General features: G+C 41.8%; 1 protein-coding gene across 1 annotated transcript in view; it reads right to left on the reverse strand.

The window, feature by feature from the left end:
• The window catches only part of LOC115219908 (drebrin-like protein A), a 74679-nt gene that overhangs the window by 25562 nt on the left and 32655 nt on the right, over nucleotides 1–16462 (reverse strand). The window contains exons 2-3 of the mRNA XM_029790218.2: nucleotides 10998–11053; nucleotides 3924–4036 (exon numbers count right to left, since the gene is read on the reverse strand). Of these exons, the coding sequence (XP_029646078.2) occupies nucleotides 3924–4036; nucleotides 10998–11053 (169 nt within the window). The remainder of the gene's footprint in view (nucleotides 1–3923; nucleotides 4037–10997; nucleotides 11054–16462) is intronic.

The following is a 16462-nucleotide window of genomic DNA, read 5'->3' on the forward strand; positions in this document are numbered from 1 at the left end:
AAACACACAGACGCATATATATATATATATATATATATATATATATACATACATACGACGGGCTTCTTTCAGTTTCCGTCTACCAAATCCACTCACAAGGCATTGGTCGGCCCAGGGCTATAGCAGAAGACACTTGCCCAAGATGCCACGCAGTGGAACTGAACCCGTAACCATGTCGTTGGTTAGCAAGCTACTTACCACACAGCCACTCCTGCACCTATATGTGTGCATTTGTAAAAGATACTTTTAGGGGTGGAAGATGGGGGGGAAAATGAAATCCTCTTAACAAAAACAATGTAGGACTGTAAATAAAATAAGCTATACAATATTTCAGGTTTAAACAACCTTTAATCTGGAATTAAACTACTTCAAATGAGGAATTAAGCTGCACATAACATCAAAAGACATTATATCTTGTCCAAGTTGACACACAGAGGTGTACGCATGGTGACCTTGTTTAGAGGCTTACTTTGCAACGAAATAGTTTTATGATCAGTCCCAATGTATGATGCTTTGTGTGTCTCCTAGCTGACCAGTGCCTTGTCAGTACATTTGGTAGACAGAAATTGCATGTATACACACACATATATATATATATTATATATATTACTATGGTTTGTGTTCCTGTAACTCAGCTGTTCAGTAAAAAGAGGCTGATAGTGTAAGTGTATAAGCCTTAAAAATAAGTGATGGAACTGAATTCACTAAAACCTTCAGGACAGTGCCTGTTTGTCTCCCTAGCATTACTTGACCACCGATGCTGGTGTGTTTACATCCCCGCGTGACTTAGTGGTTTGGCAAAAGACCGATGGAAAAAGTACTAGGCTTACAAAGAATAAGCTCCGGGGTCGATTTGCTCGACTAAAGGCGGTGCTCCAGCATGTCTGCAGTCAAATGACTGAAACAAGTAAAAGAGTATACACACACACACACACACACACACACATATATATATATACACTAGCAGCACCACCCATCCTCCGATGTATTTTATAAGCTTTTGAACATATACAGTCACATGTGAATTTAACAGTATTACAGATAAGCCGCTTTAAAAATAAGTACCAGCAGTCTTCGGATGGTCGAGGAACACTGATACATTTCCAGGAATGAAGATGTATTTATAGTTGCATCAAAAGCAATTTGCCGCCTGGTTCATATATACAGGAGCAGACATAATTGTGGGATTAAGAAGCTCACTTTGTAGCCTGGGGCTTCAGGTTCAGTTCCGCTGCATGGGCACCTTGAGCAAGGGTCTTCTATTAGAGCCCTGATTGACCAATGCCATGTTAGTGAATTTGGTAGATGGAATGTTTGCGGAAGCTCATTGTATAAGTGTGTGTGTGTGTCTTTGTGTGTGTATTTGTTCCCTCCATCTCTTGATAACCGGTGTTGGTTTGTTGACATCTCCCTAACTTGCCAGTTTGGCAAAAGGGGCCAACAGAATATGTATAAGACTCGATTTATTTTACTTTTAAAAAAAACCTTCGGCATGGTGCCCCAGCATGGCCACAGTCTAATAAGTGAAACAAGTGAAAGATAATAGATAGAAATACATAGCCTAAAAGTCACATCCTTCTCTTTCACAAAAACGCTCTCCTTTACCAAATTTCAGCAATTTAAGAAGAAAACCATGACCTACAACTTGGAATAAACAAATATACATACATATATACACTCCAGTACTATCCCACTAGTTATATATTCCAAATATGCATTTCACTTAATGAGGTAAGTGGAGATGGTTAAGTATCTCAGATCTGTATTCATGAGAGATGGGAAATAGGAAGTAAAATTTGATGTCGGAATTGCAGGCATTGGTGCAGTAATACAGCTCTAGCATTCGAATCACAGATGGGGTGATCCAAACTATCCTATTCAAATACCACTCCCCATTCGTCTCTCTCTCTCTCTCTCTCTCTCCTCTCTCTCTCTCTCTCTCTCTCTCTCTGGCCCTTTTGGAAACCACCTGTGAAATGACCTTGCTGAAATTCTTTACAGCATCGGTTGTCAAAGTTTGTTGGGGGGACAAACACAGACACAAACACGCACACACATACATACACACACACATATATATATATATATATATATATATATATACGACAGGCTTCTTTCAGTTTCCATCTACCAAATCCACTGACATGGCTTTGGTCGGCCCAAGGCTATAGTAGAAGACACTTGCCCAAGGTGCCACGCAGTGGAACTGAACCCGGGACCGTGTGGTTGGTAAGCAAGCTACTTACCACACAGCCACTCCTGTATAGATATATACAAGTCGACAATGAAAGAAAGTGGCATTCAACATATTTCGAAGGGATTACGCATAACGTTGAATAACAGTTTGTTTCAGTTCCAAACTTTTAAACAAACCTGTCTCTATAGAAACCACCTGACAAGATGGGTTCATTTGATGAGCCTGCATAGAGCTGTATCCAACTATTCAAAATGGAACTGGTAACAACTAATACCTATTTCTTTACTACCCACAAGGGGCTAAACACAGAGAGGACAAACAAGGAAAGACAAACGGGTTAAGTCGATTAGATCGACCCCAGTGCGTAACTGGTACTTAATTTATCGACCCCGAAAGGATGAAAGGCAAAGTCGACCTTGGCAGAATTTGAACTCAGAACGTAATGGCAGACAAAATACGGCTACGCATTTCGCCCGGTGTGCTAACGTTTCTGCCAGCTCGCTGCCTGTAACAACTAATACCGTTTACTAAAGATATTCCTTAATCGTTCAACAATGGAACTGGTAATTACCAATATCCTTTATTAAGGATATTCCTTAATCCTTCCTATCTGAAGGTAGAGTAGTTGGCTTTTATATGGAAATTTTTACTCAATGAAATAAGCATCATATGGTCAGCTATTCTAGAAACAGCTGTAAGGGATTTTATGCATAGTTTCTTAATCCCTTATTTATTCTGATAAGTCTTGCAATTATGTTGGAATTATGTATCTATTACATGTTCTAAAGTGATACCATGTTTTGCTTGTTAATTCTTTCTTATTAATATATATAAATATATATATATGTAGAAAGAGTGGCTAGATCTACCTAATGTTTATATGCATCCACTGCAGGTTGTATATCCTTGACTTTTTGCAAACTACATCGGGCAACATTATGAAGTAATTCCAAGCCTCCAGAAACAGCTGTCGGATCTGTAAACCATACATTCTCCCCTTAAGTTCTTGTGTCTTTGTACCCTGTTAACAGATAAATATCTATATATTTTTACATTCATGTTTATTGTCTTTGTTTCTCTCTATTCACACATATATCGCTCTCTCTCTATCCGCTCAGTCGAAGTCGACTCTTGGTCACTTGTTGGATCAGTGTCCTCCAGTCAGTTCTATCCTGGGCCGCTTCTTTCAGATTGGCCATGTCCATTCCAGTATCACTCCTGATGGTGTCAAGCCAGCGGGTTCTTGGTCGGCCTCTTCCTCTCTTGCCACTGACCATTCCGAGCATGAATATATATACATATATATATGTATGTATATCTCATTTATCAAGCCCAAGTGTGCTAGTTTATTTATATCATTATCTCCATATTGGCTCACCTCGTTTCCTCTTATAGCCACTGTTTACTTCGCAGACTTAGTACTCAGTAAAGATTTCAGAGCGTAAGTTCTAATCACCTGAGCACTACTGAGTGTTTTCTATATTGAGCATCTATGGATCTCATCTGTTTGACTCTAAATATATATGTATGTATGCATTATAAATACTCAGTTAGTCAATAAATGATGATCAATGAAATGAGTATTGGACTAAATAAAGACATTGATATAACAGAGTAAAGCCTTTGAAAATGGAACCCTAACATGGCCGTGATCCAGCAACTGAAATCGGTGAAAGAATAAGAGAAGAATTTCTACATAATTTTCCAAACTGAGAAAAATTCTTACCCAGTTGATAAGGACATATTTTGAGAGATCTGTGTTTGGGTCTTTAACTCGACAGTAGGCATACTGGACCTTGCTGCTGTTGACCTCATCAACTAATTCTTCGATGCCATCAGCTGCACAGTGAAATAAAGAGAGAAAGAGTCAGTGAGTGAGAGTGACAACAGAAAGATGCAGAGAAGGCGAAAGAAAGAAAAAATAAGAGACAAAGACAGGCAGAAGGAGAATGAAGACAGAAACCAAAAAAAGTTTCACTTATAAAAATTATTTGAGAAGTCAGTTTTAAGGGAAAAGAAAACACAATGTAAACATTCTCTATTACTGTTAAATATTATTTCACCAAAACTGTATTGCAGTCTTTCAGCCAGTAAATGTTAAGTGTATCAATTAAGCAAACTTATTAAACAAGCATTTATAAATATTGCATGCATGGAAGATGGATGTTACATAATAATAATAATAATAATTGAAGAAAATGGAAGATAGATTTAACAGTAGTCTTTATTCGGTACAACAATGATCGTTTCATCCTGCGACTGTTCATTTTGGATAGGATTTTGTGCATCAACTAGTGCTGCATCCATTTGTGCAGTTTGTGTCACATCAGGTACAGGCATAAAGAATGGGATGTCCCACTAGATATACTATGATGTCCTAGGCATGTTGTTCATACCTGCTGTATTCTGGTTATATATATGTATGTGTGTGTGTGTGTATATATATATATATATATATGTACTGTCAGTAAATGAGAGCTAGATAAGCTCAGTATGTCACCTACAAATTACGATTATTCCATAAGTCTTGGCTTCCTGAAACAGCTGTTGAGTTAAGACATAAGATAATTTACTTATATTTTATTCTGTATTTTTTGTGCTCCTTGTGTGTGTGTGTGTGTGTGTGTGTATACATTTCACCGCTTACTACATTCTTCACCATCTTCTACTCAACCCTCACATTCATGGAAAGCATCCACTCTCTTCTCTCAGTCCTCTCTTTTACCCAACTTCTTGTTACCTCGAGAGTTTGCTCTGATACTCTATCGTTACCTTCCTTCCATCTTCTTAACTACTCCTTCCTACTTCTAGATATTACAGAAGCCAACAATGACTCTCTTCTATAGCAAGATACCTGTCTTGTCCCTTTCTCTTACTTTACTCTTTCAACATCTAGCATAAAGCCACCTTCTCTCAAAAACTCCCTTTTACTTGTTTCAGTCATTTGACTGCGGCCATGCTGGAGCACTGCCTTTAGTCGAGCAAATCGACCCGGGACTTATTCTTTGTAAGCCCAGTACTTATTCTATCGGCCTCTTTTGCCGAACCGCTAAGTGACGGAGACATAAACACACCACCATCGGTTGTCAAGCAATGCTAGGGGGACAAACACAGACACACAAACAAACACACACATATATATACATATATACGACAGGCTTCTTTCAGTTTCTGTCTATCAAATCCACTCACAAGGCTTTGGTCGGCCTGAGGCTATAGCAGAAGATACTTGCCCAAGATGCCACGCAGTGGGACTGAACCCGGAACCATGTGGTTGGTTAGCAAGCTACTTACCACACAGCCACTCCTGCACATATTTACAAGTGGAAGTTTTTCCCCCCACTTTTCCTCTTCCTGATCTTGTTCTGTCTTGTAAGTCTCTTGGCAGCTTCACCAAAGTAAGTGCCAGCAGCACATAAAACGCAGCCAGTACACTCTGTAAAGAGGCTGGCATTAGGAGTGGCATCAATCCACAGAAAACATGCCAAAGCAGACACTGAAGCCTGACACAGAGCCTGCTAGCATGGAGAAACCATACATTAACCTTTACCAAACTGATTTGCCCCTAGAATTGTTTTCCCTGCCAATGCCTTTTTTTCTTTTTCTGAGGGAGCAAAACATCTGAATACTTACAGAGTTAAAATTGTTATAGCTTTGTTGTATTGTGTTTACAGACTTGATTTTTTTTTTATATACTAATATAGTTTCTACGGCTGGATGCCCTTCCTAACGCCAACCACTCCGAGAGTGTAGTGGGTGCTTTTTACGTGCCAACAGCACAGGGGCCCAGTCAGGCAGTACTGGTAATGACCTCGCTCGAATCTTTTTGCATGTGCCACCGGCACAGGTACCAGTGAAGCGACGTTGGTAACGATCACGCTTGAATGGTGCCACTCTGCCAGATCAAGACTGGAGCTTGGTGCAGTCATCTGGTTTGCCAGCCCTCAGTCAAAATTCGTCCAACCCATGCTAGCATGGAAAACAGACGTTAAATGATGATGATGATGACTTATATAGGAATAGATGAATAATATTCTGATGTAATACATATTGTTTTGTATTCACATTCTAACATTGAAAAGAGAATAAAAAACCATAGCATAAAATGCAAATGTGTTGACATAAACAGCACAATTTAGGCAAGAAGGCCTGATTTCAAAGATTGTGTGCCTCATCATCATCATTTAACGCCCGCTTTCCATGCTAGCATGGGTTGGACGGTTCGACCGGGGATCTGGGAAGCCAGAAGGCTGCACCAGGCTCCAGTCTTATCTGGCAATGTTTCTACAGCTGGATGCCCTCCTAACGCCAACCACTCCGAGAGTGTAGTGGGTGCTTTTTACGTGCCAACAGCACAGGGGCCAGTCAGGCAGTACTGGTAATGACCTCGCTCGAATCTTTTTGCATGTGCCACCGGCACAGGTACCAGTGAAGCGACGTTGGTAACGATCACGCTTGAATGGTGCCACTCTGCCAGATCAAGACTGGAGCTTGGTGCAGTCATCTGGTTTGCCAGCCCTCAGTCAAAATTCGTCCAACCCATGCTAGCATGGAAAACAGACGTTAAATGATGATGATGATGACTTATATAGGAATAGATGAATAATATTCTGATGTAATACATATTGTTTTGTATTCACATTCTAACATTGAAAAGAGAATAAAAAACCATAGCATAAAATGCAAATGTGTTGACATAAACAGCACAATTTAGGCAAGAAGGCCTGATTTCAAAGATTGTGTGCCTCATCATCATCATTTAACGCCCGCTTTCCATGCTAGCATGGGTTGGACGGTTCGACCGGGGATCTGGGAAGCCAGAAGGCTGCACCAGGCTCCAGTCTTATCTGGCAATGTTTCTACAGCTGGATGCCCTCCTAACGCCAACCACTCCGAGAGTGTAGTGGGTGCTTTTTACGTGCCAACAGCACAGGGGCCAGTCAGGCAGTACTGGTAATGACCTCGCTCGAATCTTTTTGCATGTGCCACCGGCACAGGTACCAGTGAAGCGACGTTGGTAACGATCACGCTTGAATGGTGCCACTCTGCCAGATCAAGACTGGAGCTTGGTGCAGTCATCTGGTTTGCCAGCCCTCAGTCAAAATTCGTCCAACCCATGCTAGCATGGAAAACAGACGTTAAATGATGATGATGATGACTTATATAGGAATAGATGAATAATATTCTGATGTAATACATATTGTTTTGTATTCACATTCTAACATTGAAAAGAGAATAAAAAACCATAGCATAAAATGCAAATGTGTTGACATAAACAGCACAATTTAGGCAAGAAGGCCTGATTTCAAAGATTGTGTGCCTCATCATCATCATTTAACGCCCGCTTTCCATGCTAGCATGGGTTGGACGGTTCGACCGGGGATCTGGGAAGCCAGAAGGCTGCACCAGGCTCCAGTCTTATCTGGCAATGTTTCTACAGCTGGATGCCCTTCCTAACGCCAACCACTCCGTCGTGAGTGTAGTGGGTGCTTTTTTACGTGCCACCTGCACAGGTGCCAGGCGAGGCTGGCAAACGGCCACGGTCGGATTGGTGCATTTTACGTGCCACCAGCACAGGTGCCAGGCGAGGCTGGCAAACGGCCACGGTCGGATTGGTGCATTTTACGTGCCACCAGCACAGGTGCCAGGCGAGGCTGGCAAACGGCCACGGTCGGATTGGTGCATTTTACGTGCCACCAGCACAGGTGCCAGGCGAGGCTGGCAAACGGCCACAGTCGGATTGGTGCATTTTACGTGCCACCAGCACAGGTGCCAGGCGAGGCTGGCAAACGGCCACGGTCGGATTGGTGCATTTTACGTACCACCAGCACAGGTGCCAGGCGAGGCTGGCAAACGGCCACGGTCGGATTGGTGCATTTTACGTACCACCAGCACAGGTGCCAGGCGCGGCTGGCAACGTGCCACCAGCACAGGTGCCAGGCGAGGCTGGCAAACGGCCACAGTCGGATTGGTGCATTTTACGTGCCACCGGCACGGAAGCCAGTCGAGGCGGCGCTGGCATCGACTGGCTTCCGTGCCGGTGGCACGTAAAATGCACCAATCATCGTGAGTAAATAAACCTCGTCGTGAGTAAATAAACAACAAAAATGGCATCGGAAAACGGATGTTTAGCCTGGTTCTGAATTGAAAGTAGGCCGATTCCAGCTTGAAGTAGCAAAAATAAAAAAAACTTTGCAAAGTGTTTATTTCAAGCACCCCCCACTCAAGGCAACATGAAGCACCTGGAGCTACAGTAGAGACAACATGTAGGGGGGTTGAAAAAATTGTGACGAAAGTGTGGAGAAGGTTAAAGAAGGAACTCTACAAATGAACCTTGCATCCACAGCGACATTATCCAATATTTCCAATCCATGCAGGGGTGGCTGTGTGGAAAAAAATGCTTGTTTTTCCAACCACATGGTTTGTGGTCATCCCACTGTGAAGCAAGTGCTTTCTACTATAGCCCTTGTAACTGGATATGATAGGTCGAAACTGAAAGAAACGTGTATGTGTTTGTGTGCATGTGTGTACACGGGTTTGTGTGCATGTCTTTGGGTACATTTTTGTGTGTGTGTGTGTGCGCATGTGTAGTGCACTTTTTGTGTGCATGTGTGTACACGTGTTTGTGTGCATGTCTGTGTACATTTGTGTGTGTGTGTGTGTGCGCATGTGTAGTGCACTTTTTGTGTGCATGTGTGTACACGTGTTTGTGTGCATGTCTGTGTACATTTGTGTGTGTGTGTGTGTGTGTGTGTGCGCATGTGTTTGTTATTTCTTTATTGCCCACAAGGGGCTAAACATAGAGGGGACAAACAAGGACAAATGGATTGTCGATTACATCAACCCTAGTACGTAATCATCATCATCATCATCAACGTCCGCTTTCCATGCTAGCATGGGTTGGACGGTTCAACTGGGGTCTGGGAAGCCAGAGGGCTGCACCAGGCCCAGTCTGATCTGGCAGTGTTTCTACAGCTGGATGCCCTTCCTAACGCCAACCACTCCGTGAGTGTAGTGGGTGCTTTTTACATGCCACCGGCACAGGTGCCAGACGAGGCTGGCAAACGGCCACGAATCGGATGGTGCTTTTTACATGCTACCAGCACGGAGACCAGACAAAGCTGGCAATGGCCACGAATCGGATGGTGCTTTTTACATGCTACCAGCACGGAGACCAGACAAAGCTGGCAATGGCCACGAATCGGATGGTGCTTTTTACGTGCCACCGGCGCATAACTGGTACTTAATTTATCAACCCCTGAAAGGATGAAAGGCAAAGTCGACCACGGCGGAATTTGAACTCAGAAGGTAGCGGCAGACGAAATAACACTAAGCATTGCGCCCGGCGTGCTAACGTTTCTGCCAGCTCGTGCACTACATGTTTGTGCATGTGTGTTTGTGCATGTGTGTTTGTGCATGAGTGTTTGTGCATGAGTGTGTGTAAGCGTTTGTGCACACGCATGGGTGTGCGCGTGTTACTGCCTCCTAGCCTTGACATTGTGTGATAGCTGTAAACAAGAGTCACTGTCATGTAAGCAGTCTGCTTCAATACCAATCTTCCATGTCTGGTCGGGGTGGGGGGTGGGGGGATGGGGGGGATGGGGGGGGTAAATATTATCGTTGCTGGCAAGGGTTGGTGACAGGAAGGGCACCTGGCCATAGAAAATCTGTCTCAAAAAAAATTCCTTTCAACCCATGCGAGCAGGGGAAAAAAGAAAACATTTAACAAATGACAACGACAAAGTCTTCCCCTTCTTAGGATGCTCGAATGAGGCTAAAAAGGGAGTTCCCAGCTTCATCTGTTACCTTGTTTAACCCTTCCGTTACCATATTTATTTTGAGATGCTCTGTGCTTCTTTCAATTAATTTTAAATATACCAAAGAATTTAGTAAAATAACTTAGTCATCATTCAGCTAGTGTTAGGAACATAAATTATGACTAAGGTTCGGTGGAAGATTTTAATTCAATACTTATGAAAACGAGACATTTGTACTACAGAGCCAGAGGCGGTTTTGGCCAGGTTGGTATCAATGCTTCTACCTGTCATGTTGGGTACCTTGTTAGCTAAGCACCCCACTCCTCCACACACTTGTTTTGTGTGGGGCTTAGCTAAAAAGTCTCTTGGTTTAAGAATACCGTCCTCCCACCCTCCCACAAGTATCAGTAGGGGGACTTTCTAGGTGCAATCCCAAGATCATTCATGACCAAAGGAGGTCTTTACTATTTTATTGATCCTGACAGGGCTTGAACTTAATATGCATTTAGTCAGGCACTCTACCTATTATTCAATACCCAACACACATTACTGATGGTCTCTGCCAAAGTAAAACTATAACCATTATGAATAATGATGGTGATTGGAATTTTAATGACCGAGCCCCCCACCCCCGGACTTAACAGGTACTATATGCCTTGACACCCAGAAAAAAAAAACGATGACATCAGTGTGGTTTCAACTCAGAACCTAGAGTGTCAGAGGAAATACCACATGGTATTGGGTATAATAATGCTCTACCAAACCACTGGCTCCGCTACTTGAAGCATATTTTATTTTATCAATTCCACCAAAAAGCCTTATTTTATCAATTCCACCAAAAAGCCTTATTTTATCAATTCCACCAAAAAAGCCTTATTTTTATCAATTCCTTCAAAAAGCCTTATTTTATCAATTCCACCAAAAAGCCTTGGAAAGATCTGAACTCATAAAAAGCAAGTACAAATAAGGCAAGACATTTTTTCTGATGCTCTTGACAATTTTTGCCAATCCAAATAATTATAGTAAAGAAGAGATGTACTTACAGCCTCTTTCAACCACTTTCAAAACATCAGACGTCCCTACATATCCAAATAAGGCCCTGTAATATGAAATAAAAGAATATTATTATCATCATGATTGAAAATAGTATAATTATCATTATTATTATTATTATCATTATTATGTGTGTACCCTTGTTGAAGACACACACACACACACACACACGATGGACTTCTTTTGGTTTCTGTTGACCAAATTCACTCACAAGGCTTATCAGTATATTAGTTGTTTAACTAAGGCATGCTTATTTTCATTAGCTCTATCTCCAAACATTGAGTACTATTGTGACATTAACATTCATATTTTACTAATATACAGAACAGACTCACTCTCACTCACTGTACGAATGTGTGTGTGTGTGTGTGTGTGTTATTCTTAAACAAGAAAATTACTGAGAGTGGCTTTGAAGTTTCAGCCAGCTATTTGTTGGACTGCTTAGCTAGCTGAAACTTCATAGCCACTGAAAATGATAATTTTATTCATGAATAATAAATTTATATTCTACAAAAGTATAGAGTAACTCATCAGACTAATGTAAAATTCTTATTGTAACGGAGCATAAAAGCATATACATATGCACACATATATATATATATATATTATATATATATATATGTCTAGATGTGTATGCATGAATATATACATTCACACAAATGCATATACATATACACACACACATATATATATAAATATATATATATATATATATATATATATATATATATATATATATATAGGGGTGGATGCATGCATATATGTGTGTATATGTGTGCATTTGTGTGAATGTATATATACACACACAAAGGCATACATACACACACATTACATACACATATATTCATGCATACACATTCTAGACAGACATACACAAACACTCACCTACAGGAGTGTGTATATGTATATAAATAGCTGTTGTCCAACTGGTCAGTCTGGTGTAGATGAGGCCGAATTGTATCAATTGACCACAACACTAATTAACATTCTTGAGCCAATTAATTAAAATATACCCAGACTGGAATGTGGCCTTCCATTGCTGTTGGTTAATGTCTGGTTTATATACACACACATATATATATATATATATGCACACACACATATATATATATATGCACACACACACATATATATATATATATATGCACACACATATACACACGCACATATGTACACATATATATGCACATATATACGCACATACATATTTTCTTTCATCCTTTTACTCATTTGTCATTTAACCGTGGCCATGCTGGAGCACCACCTTAAAGGGTTTTTAGTCCGAAGAAATCGACCCCAGGACTTATATACTTTGTAAACCTAGTACTTATTCTATTAGTTTCTTTTGTCGAACTGCTAAGTTACATGGATGTAAACATACCAACATCAGATGTCAAGTGATGGTGGGGACACAAAGACACATAAATATATATATATATATACACACATAAATATATACATATAGACATATATATATACACATATGTAATGAGCTTCTTTCAGTTTTCATCTACCAAAAACACTCTCAAGTCTTTGGTAAGCCCAAAACTATAGTAGAAGACACTTGCCCAAGGTGGCACATAGTGAAACTGAACACAGAAACCTGTGATGGGGAAGCAAGCTTTTTACCACACACCCACGTTTGCACCTATATATATATATATGATATATATATATATATATATACTCTTTTACTCTTTTATTTGTTTCAGTCATTTGACTGTGGCCATGCTGGAGCACCACCTTTTGTCGAGCAAATCGACCCCAGGACTTATTCTTTGTAAGCCTAGTACTTATTCTATCGGTCTCTTTTGCCGAACCGCTAAGTTACGGGGACGTAAACACACCAGCATCGATTGTCAAGCAATGCTAGGGGGACAAACACAGACACACAAACATACACAGATACATATATATATATACATATATACGACGGGCTTCTTTCAGTTTCCATCTACCAAATCCACTCACAAGGCATTGGTCGGCCCAAGGCTATAGCAGAAGACACTTTCCCAAGATGCCACGCAGTGGGACTGAACCCGGAACCATGTGGTTGGTTAGCAAGCTACTTACCATACAGCCACTCCTGCGCCAATATGTATATATATATGATCATCATCATCATTTAATGACTTTTCCCTGCTGGCATGGGTTGGATAGTTTGACTAGGGCTGGTAAGGCCAGGGGCTGCACGAGGCTTCATTGTCTATTTTGGTATGGATTTTGTGACTGGATGCCCTTCTTAAAACCAACCACTCCATAGAGTGTGCTGATACATTTTATATGGCACCAGCACCAGTGATTTTAATGATGCACCAGGGTATCAATTCTGCTGAGGTGCACGTGTCTTCTTCAGTGCAACAATGCACCAGATATATCGGCCCTTAATCATCTCCTTCGTAAGGCTCTGTGTACACACACACACACATATACATAAGCATGCGTGTGTGTGTGTGTGTGTGTGTGTGTGTGTCTTTATATCTTTGTCTCTAATGCACTATTTGACAACCAGTGTTGGCCTGTCTATGCCACCCCTTTCCCTGGAACTTAGTGGTTCAGCAAAAAGAGAATGAATAAGTACTAGGCTTAAGCAAAAAGAGAGAAAATAAAAGTACTTAGGGGACCCAGTAATGCTGCAATCTAATGACTGAAACAAGTAAAAGGTAAATGTGTGTGGTGTGTGTGTTTCTTCCACTTTCTGTCTTGCAAAAATCCACAATTCACTTCCAAGGTTTTGGCCAGCACAGGGCTATAGCAGAAGACACTAACGCTAGGTGTCATGTAGTGGGACTGAACCCCAAGACACATGGTTATGGAGCATGCTTCTTTACCGCACTACCAGATCTGCGCTAGTATGTATTTATAGACAAGCGCTTGAATGTGCAAACTGGCATATGTGCAGCAAGGGTGTACATGCACCTAACTGACACAGTGTGTATATGTCTGTTCAGTGTGCATATGCACACGTGTGTGTGTGTGTGGCTATGTATGTGTATGTGAGTGTCTATACCATACGAATGTGTACGTGAAAATGTTGATGCACTTGCAAAGGAAAAATAAAGAAACAGCATGAATAGGCGCAGGTGTGACTGTGTGGTAAGTAGCTTGCTAACTAACCACATGGTTCTGGGTTCAGTCCCACTGCGTGGCATCTTGGGCAAGTGCCTTCTGCTATAGCCCTGGGCCGACTAATGCCTTGTGAGTGGATTTGGTAGATGGAAACTGAAAGAAGCTTGTCGTATATATATATATATGTATGTGTGTGTTTGTGTGTCTGTGTTTGTCCCCCTAGCATTGCTTGACAACCGATGCTGGTGTGTTTACGTCCCCGTCACTTAGCGGTTCGGCAAAAGAGACCGATAGAATAAGTACTGGGCTTACAAAGATTAAGTCCTGGTGTCGATTTGCTCGACTAAAAGGCGGTGCTCCAGCATGGCCGCAGTCAAATGACTGAAACAGGTAAAAGAGTAAGAGAGTAAAGAGAGAATGGATGTGGGTGGGACAACGAGCATAAGTGTGCATGCGCGTGCACTTGAATCTAAGTATGTGAAGGTTTGTGCATGAACTGTGATTGTGCATGAGTGAGTCTAGGTGGCTGTGGGGTAAGAAGCTTGCTTCCAAACCAAATGGTTCCATGTTCAGTACTACTGTGTGGCACCTTGGGCAAGTATCTTCTACTATAGCCTCAGGCTGACCAAAGCCTTGAGAGGGTTTGGTAGACGGAAACTGAAGGAAACCCATCATGTATGTATGTATATATAATGTCCCGTCCTGTGGTTCTTGTGTCGTCTCTGTGGTGTTTCATGTTCTTGTCCATGTCTGTAATTAATTTTACTGTTTACCTATATATATATATATATATATATATATATACCACCATATATATATATATCACCATCAAAATACAGGTCCAGATACTGCAAGAGCTCGGGTTTCAGAGGACCACAGCTCTTTAACATCCTCCCTAAATGCCTGAGAGACTTGCATGGTGTGGATGTGGGTTTCTTTAAAACTAAACTGGATCTCTTCTTGTCGGAGGTCCCAGATGAACCTACCTCACGACAGGAGACACAGATGCGGGCAGCGGCATCGAACTCCCTTGTCGATCAAGTGCCACGTATCAGTAGTGGATTCACATATTAGTGTAGCTCATTCAGTGGTGGTGCCCCAGCATGGCCGCGGCCTTCGGGCTAAAACATTTTTAAGGATTTTTAAGGATGTGTGTGTGTGGGTGTGTGTGTGTGTGTGTCTGTGTGTGTGTCTTTGGGTCTGTCTCCCCAGCATCACTTGACAACCAATGTTGGTGTGTATATTCCCCGTAACTTAGCGGTTCGGCAAAAGAGACCAATAGAATAAGTACTGGGCTGACAAAGAATAAGTCCTGAGGTCGATTTCTTCGACTACAAAAAAAAAAAAAAAAAAAACCCCAAGGCAGTGCTCCAGCATGGCAGTAGCCAAATGACTGAAACATGTAAAAGAAAAAAGGAATATATATATAAATGTGTGTGTGTGTGTGTGTGTGTGTGTGTGTGTGTGTCTTGGTGCACAGTTCTATATATAGTAGCAGCAACAGCAGCACAAAGGCACCCCTTATGGCGAAGGGAGTTGAGAAATGAGAACTAAACAACCACCCTGCCACCCACAAGACAATGTTCAGTGTTTACTTCTATAAATCTGTCTGTGTGTCCTAACACCAAAACCTCTTCACTAACAGACAGACAAACTCTTCACTTTTACTTCTTTTTTTCTTTCATTTTTATCGTATTTTTTTTTCTGCTTATTTATTTATTTATTTATAATTCCAAGCACAAATAATAGTATTCCCATGTGTTGTGGATGATGGTATAGGTGACAGAAGTGGTGGTGGAGTTGGTGGTAGTAGTGATGGTGGTAGTAGTAGTAGTGGGGGTGGGGGTGGGTGGCGACAGTGGTAATGGTATTCATGGTGGTACTGTTAATGGTGTTGCTGATGGTAGTGGTGGTGTTGTAGATAGTGGTGGTGGTTGTAGTGGTGGTCATGGTGGTGGTGGTGGTTGTAGTGGTGGTCATGGTGGTGGTGGTGGTTGTAGTGGTGGTCATGGTGGTGGTGTTGTAGAAGGTGGTGGTGGTGTTGTAGATAGTGGTGGTGGTTGTAGTGGTGGTGACAGTGGTGGTCATGGTGGTGGTGTTGTAGAAGGTGGTAGTGGTGATTTTGGTGGTGCTGACAGTAGTGTTGATGACAGTGGTGTTGGTGGTGGTCATGGTGTTGCTGGTGGTGGTGATGGTGGTGGTGACGGTAGAGGTGGTGTTGTAGGTACAGTGTTGTAGGTGGTGGTGGTGGTGGTGTTAGGAATGTTGGTCGTTATGTCCATGGTGATGATGGTGATCACGAAGATGACGCCATTAGTAGTGATGTTGGCGTTCCTGGTTAATCCCTGGTGGTAGCCATTTGACTGCAGCCATGCTGGAGCACCAC

This window comes from Octopus sinensis, linkage group LG15, assembly GCF_006345805.1.
Source record: "Octopus sinensis linkage group LG15, ASM634580v1, whole genome shotgun sequence".
Taxonomy (NCBI): Eukaryota; Metazoa; Mollusca; class Cephalopoda; order Octopoda; family Octopodidae; genus Octopus; species Octopus sinensis.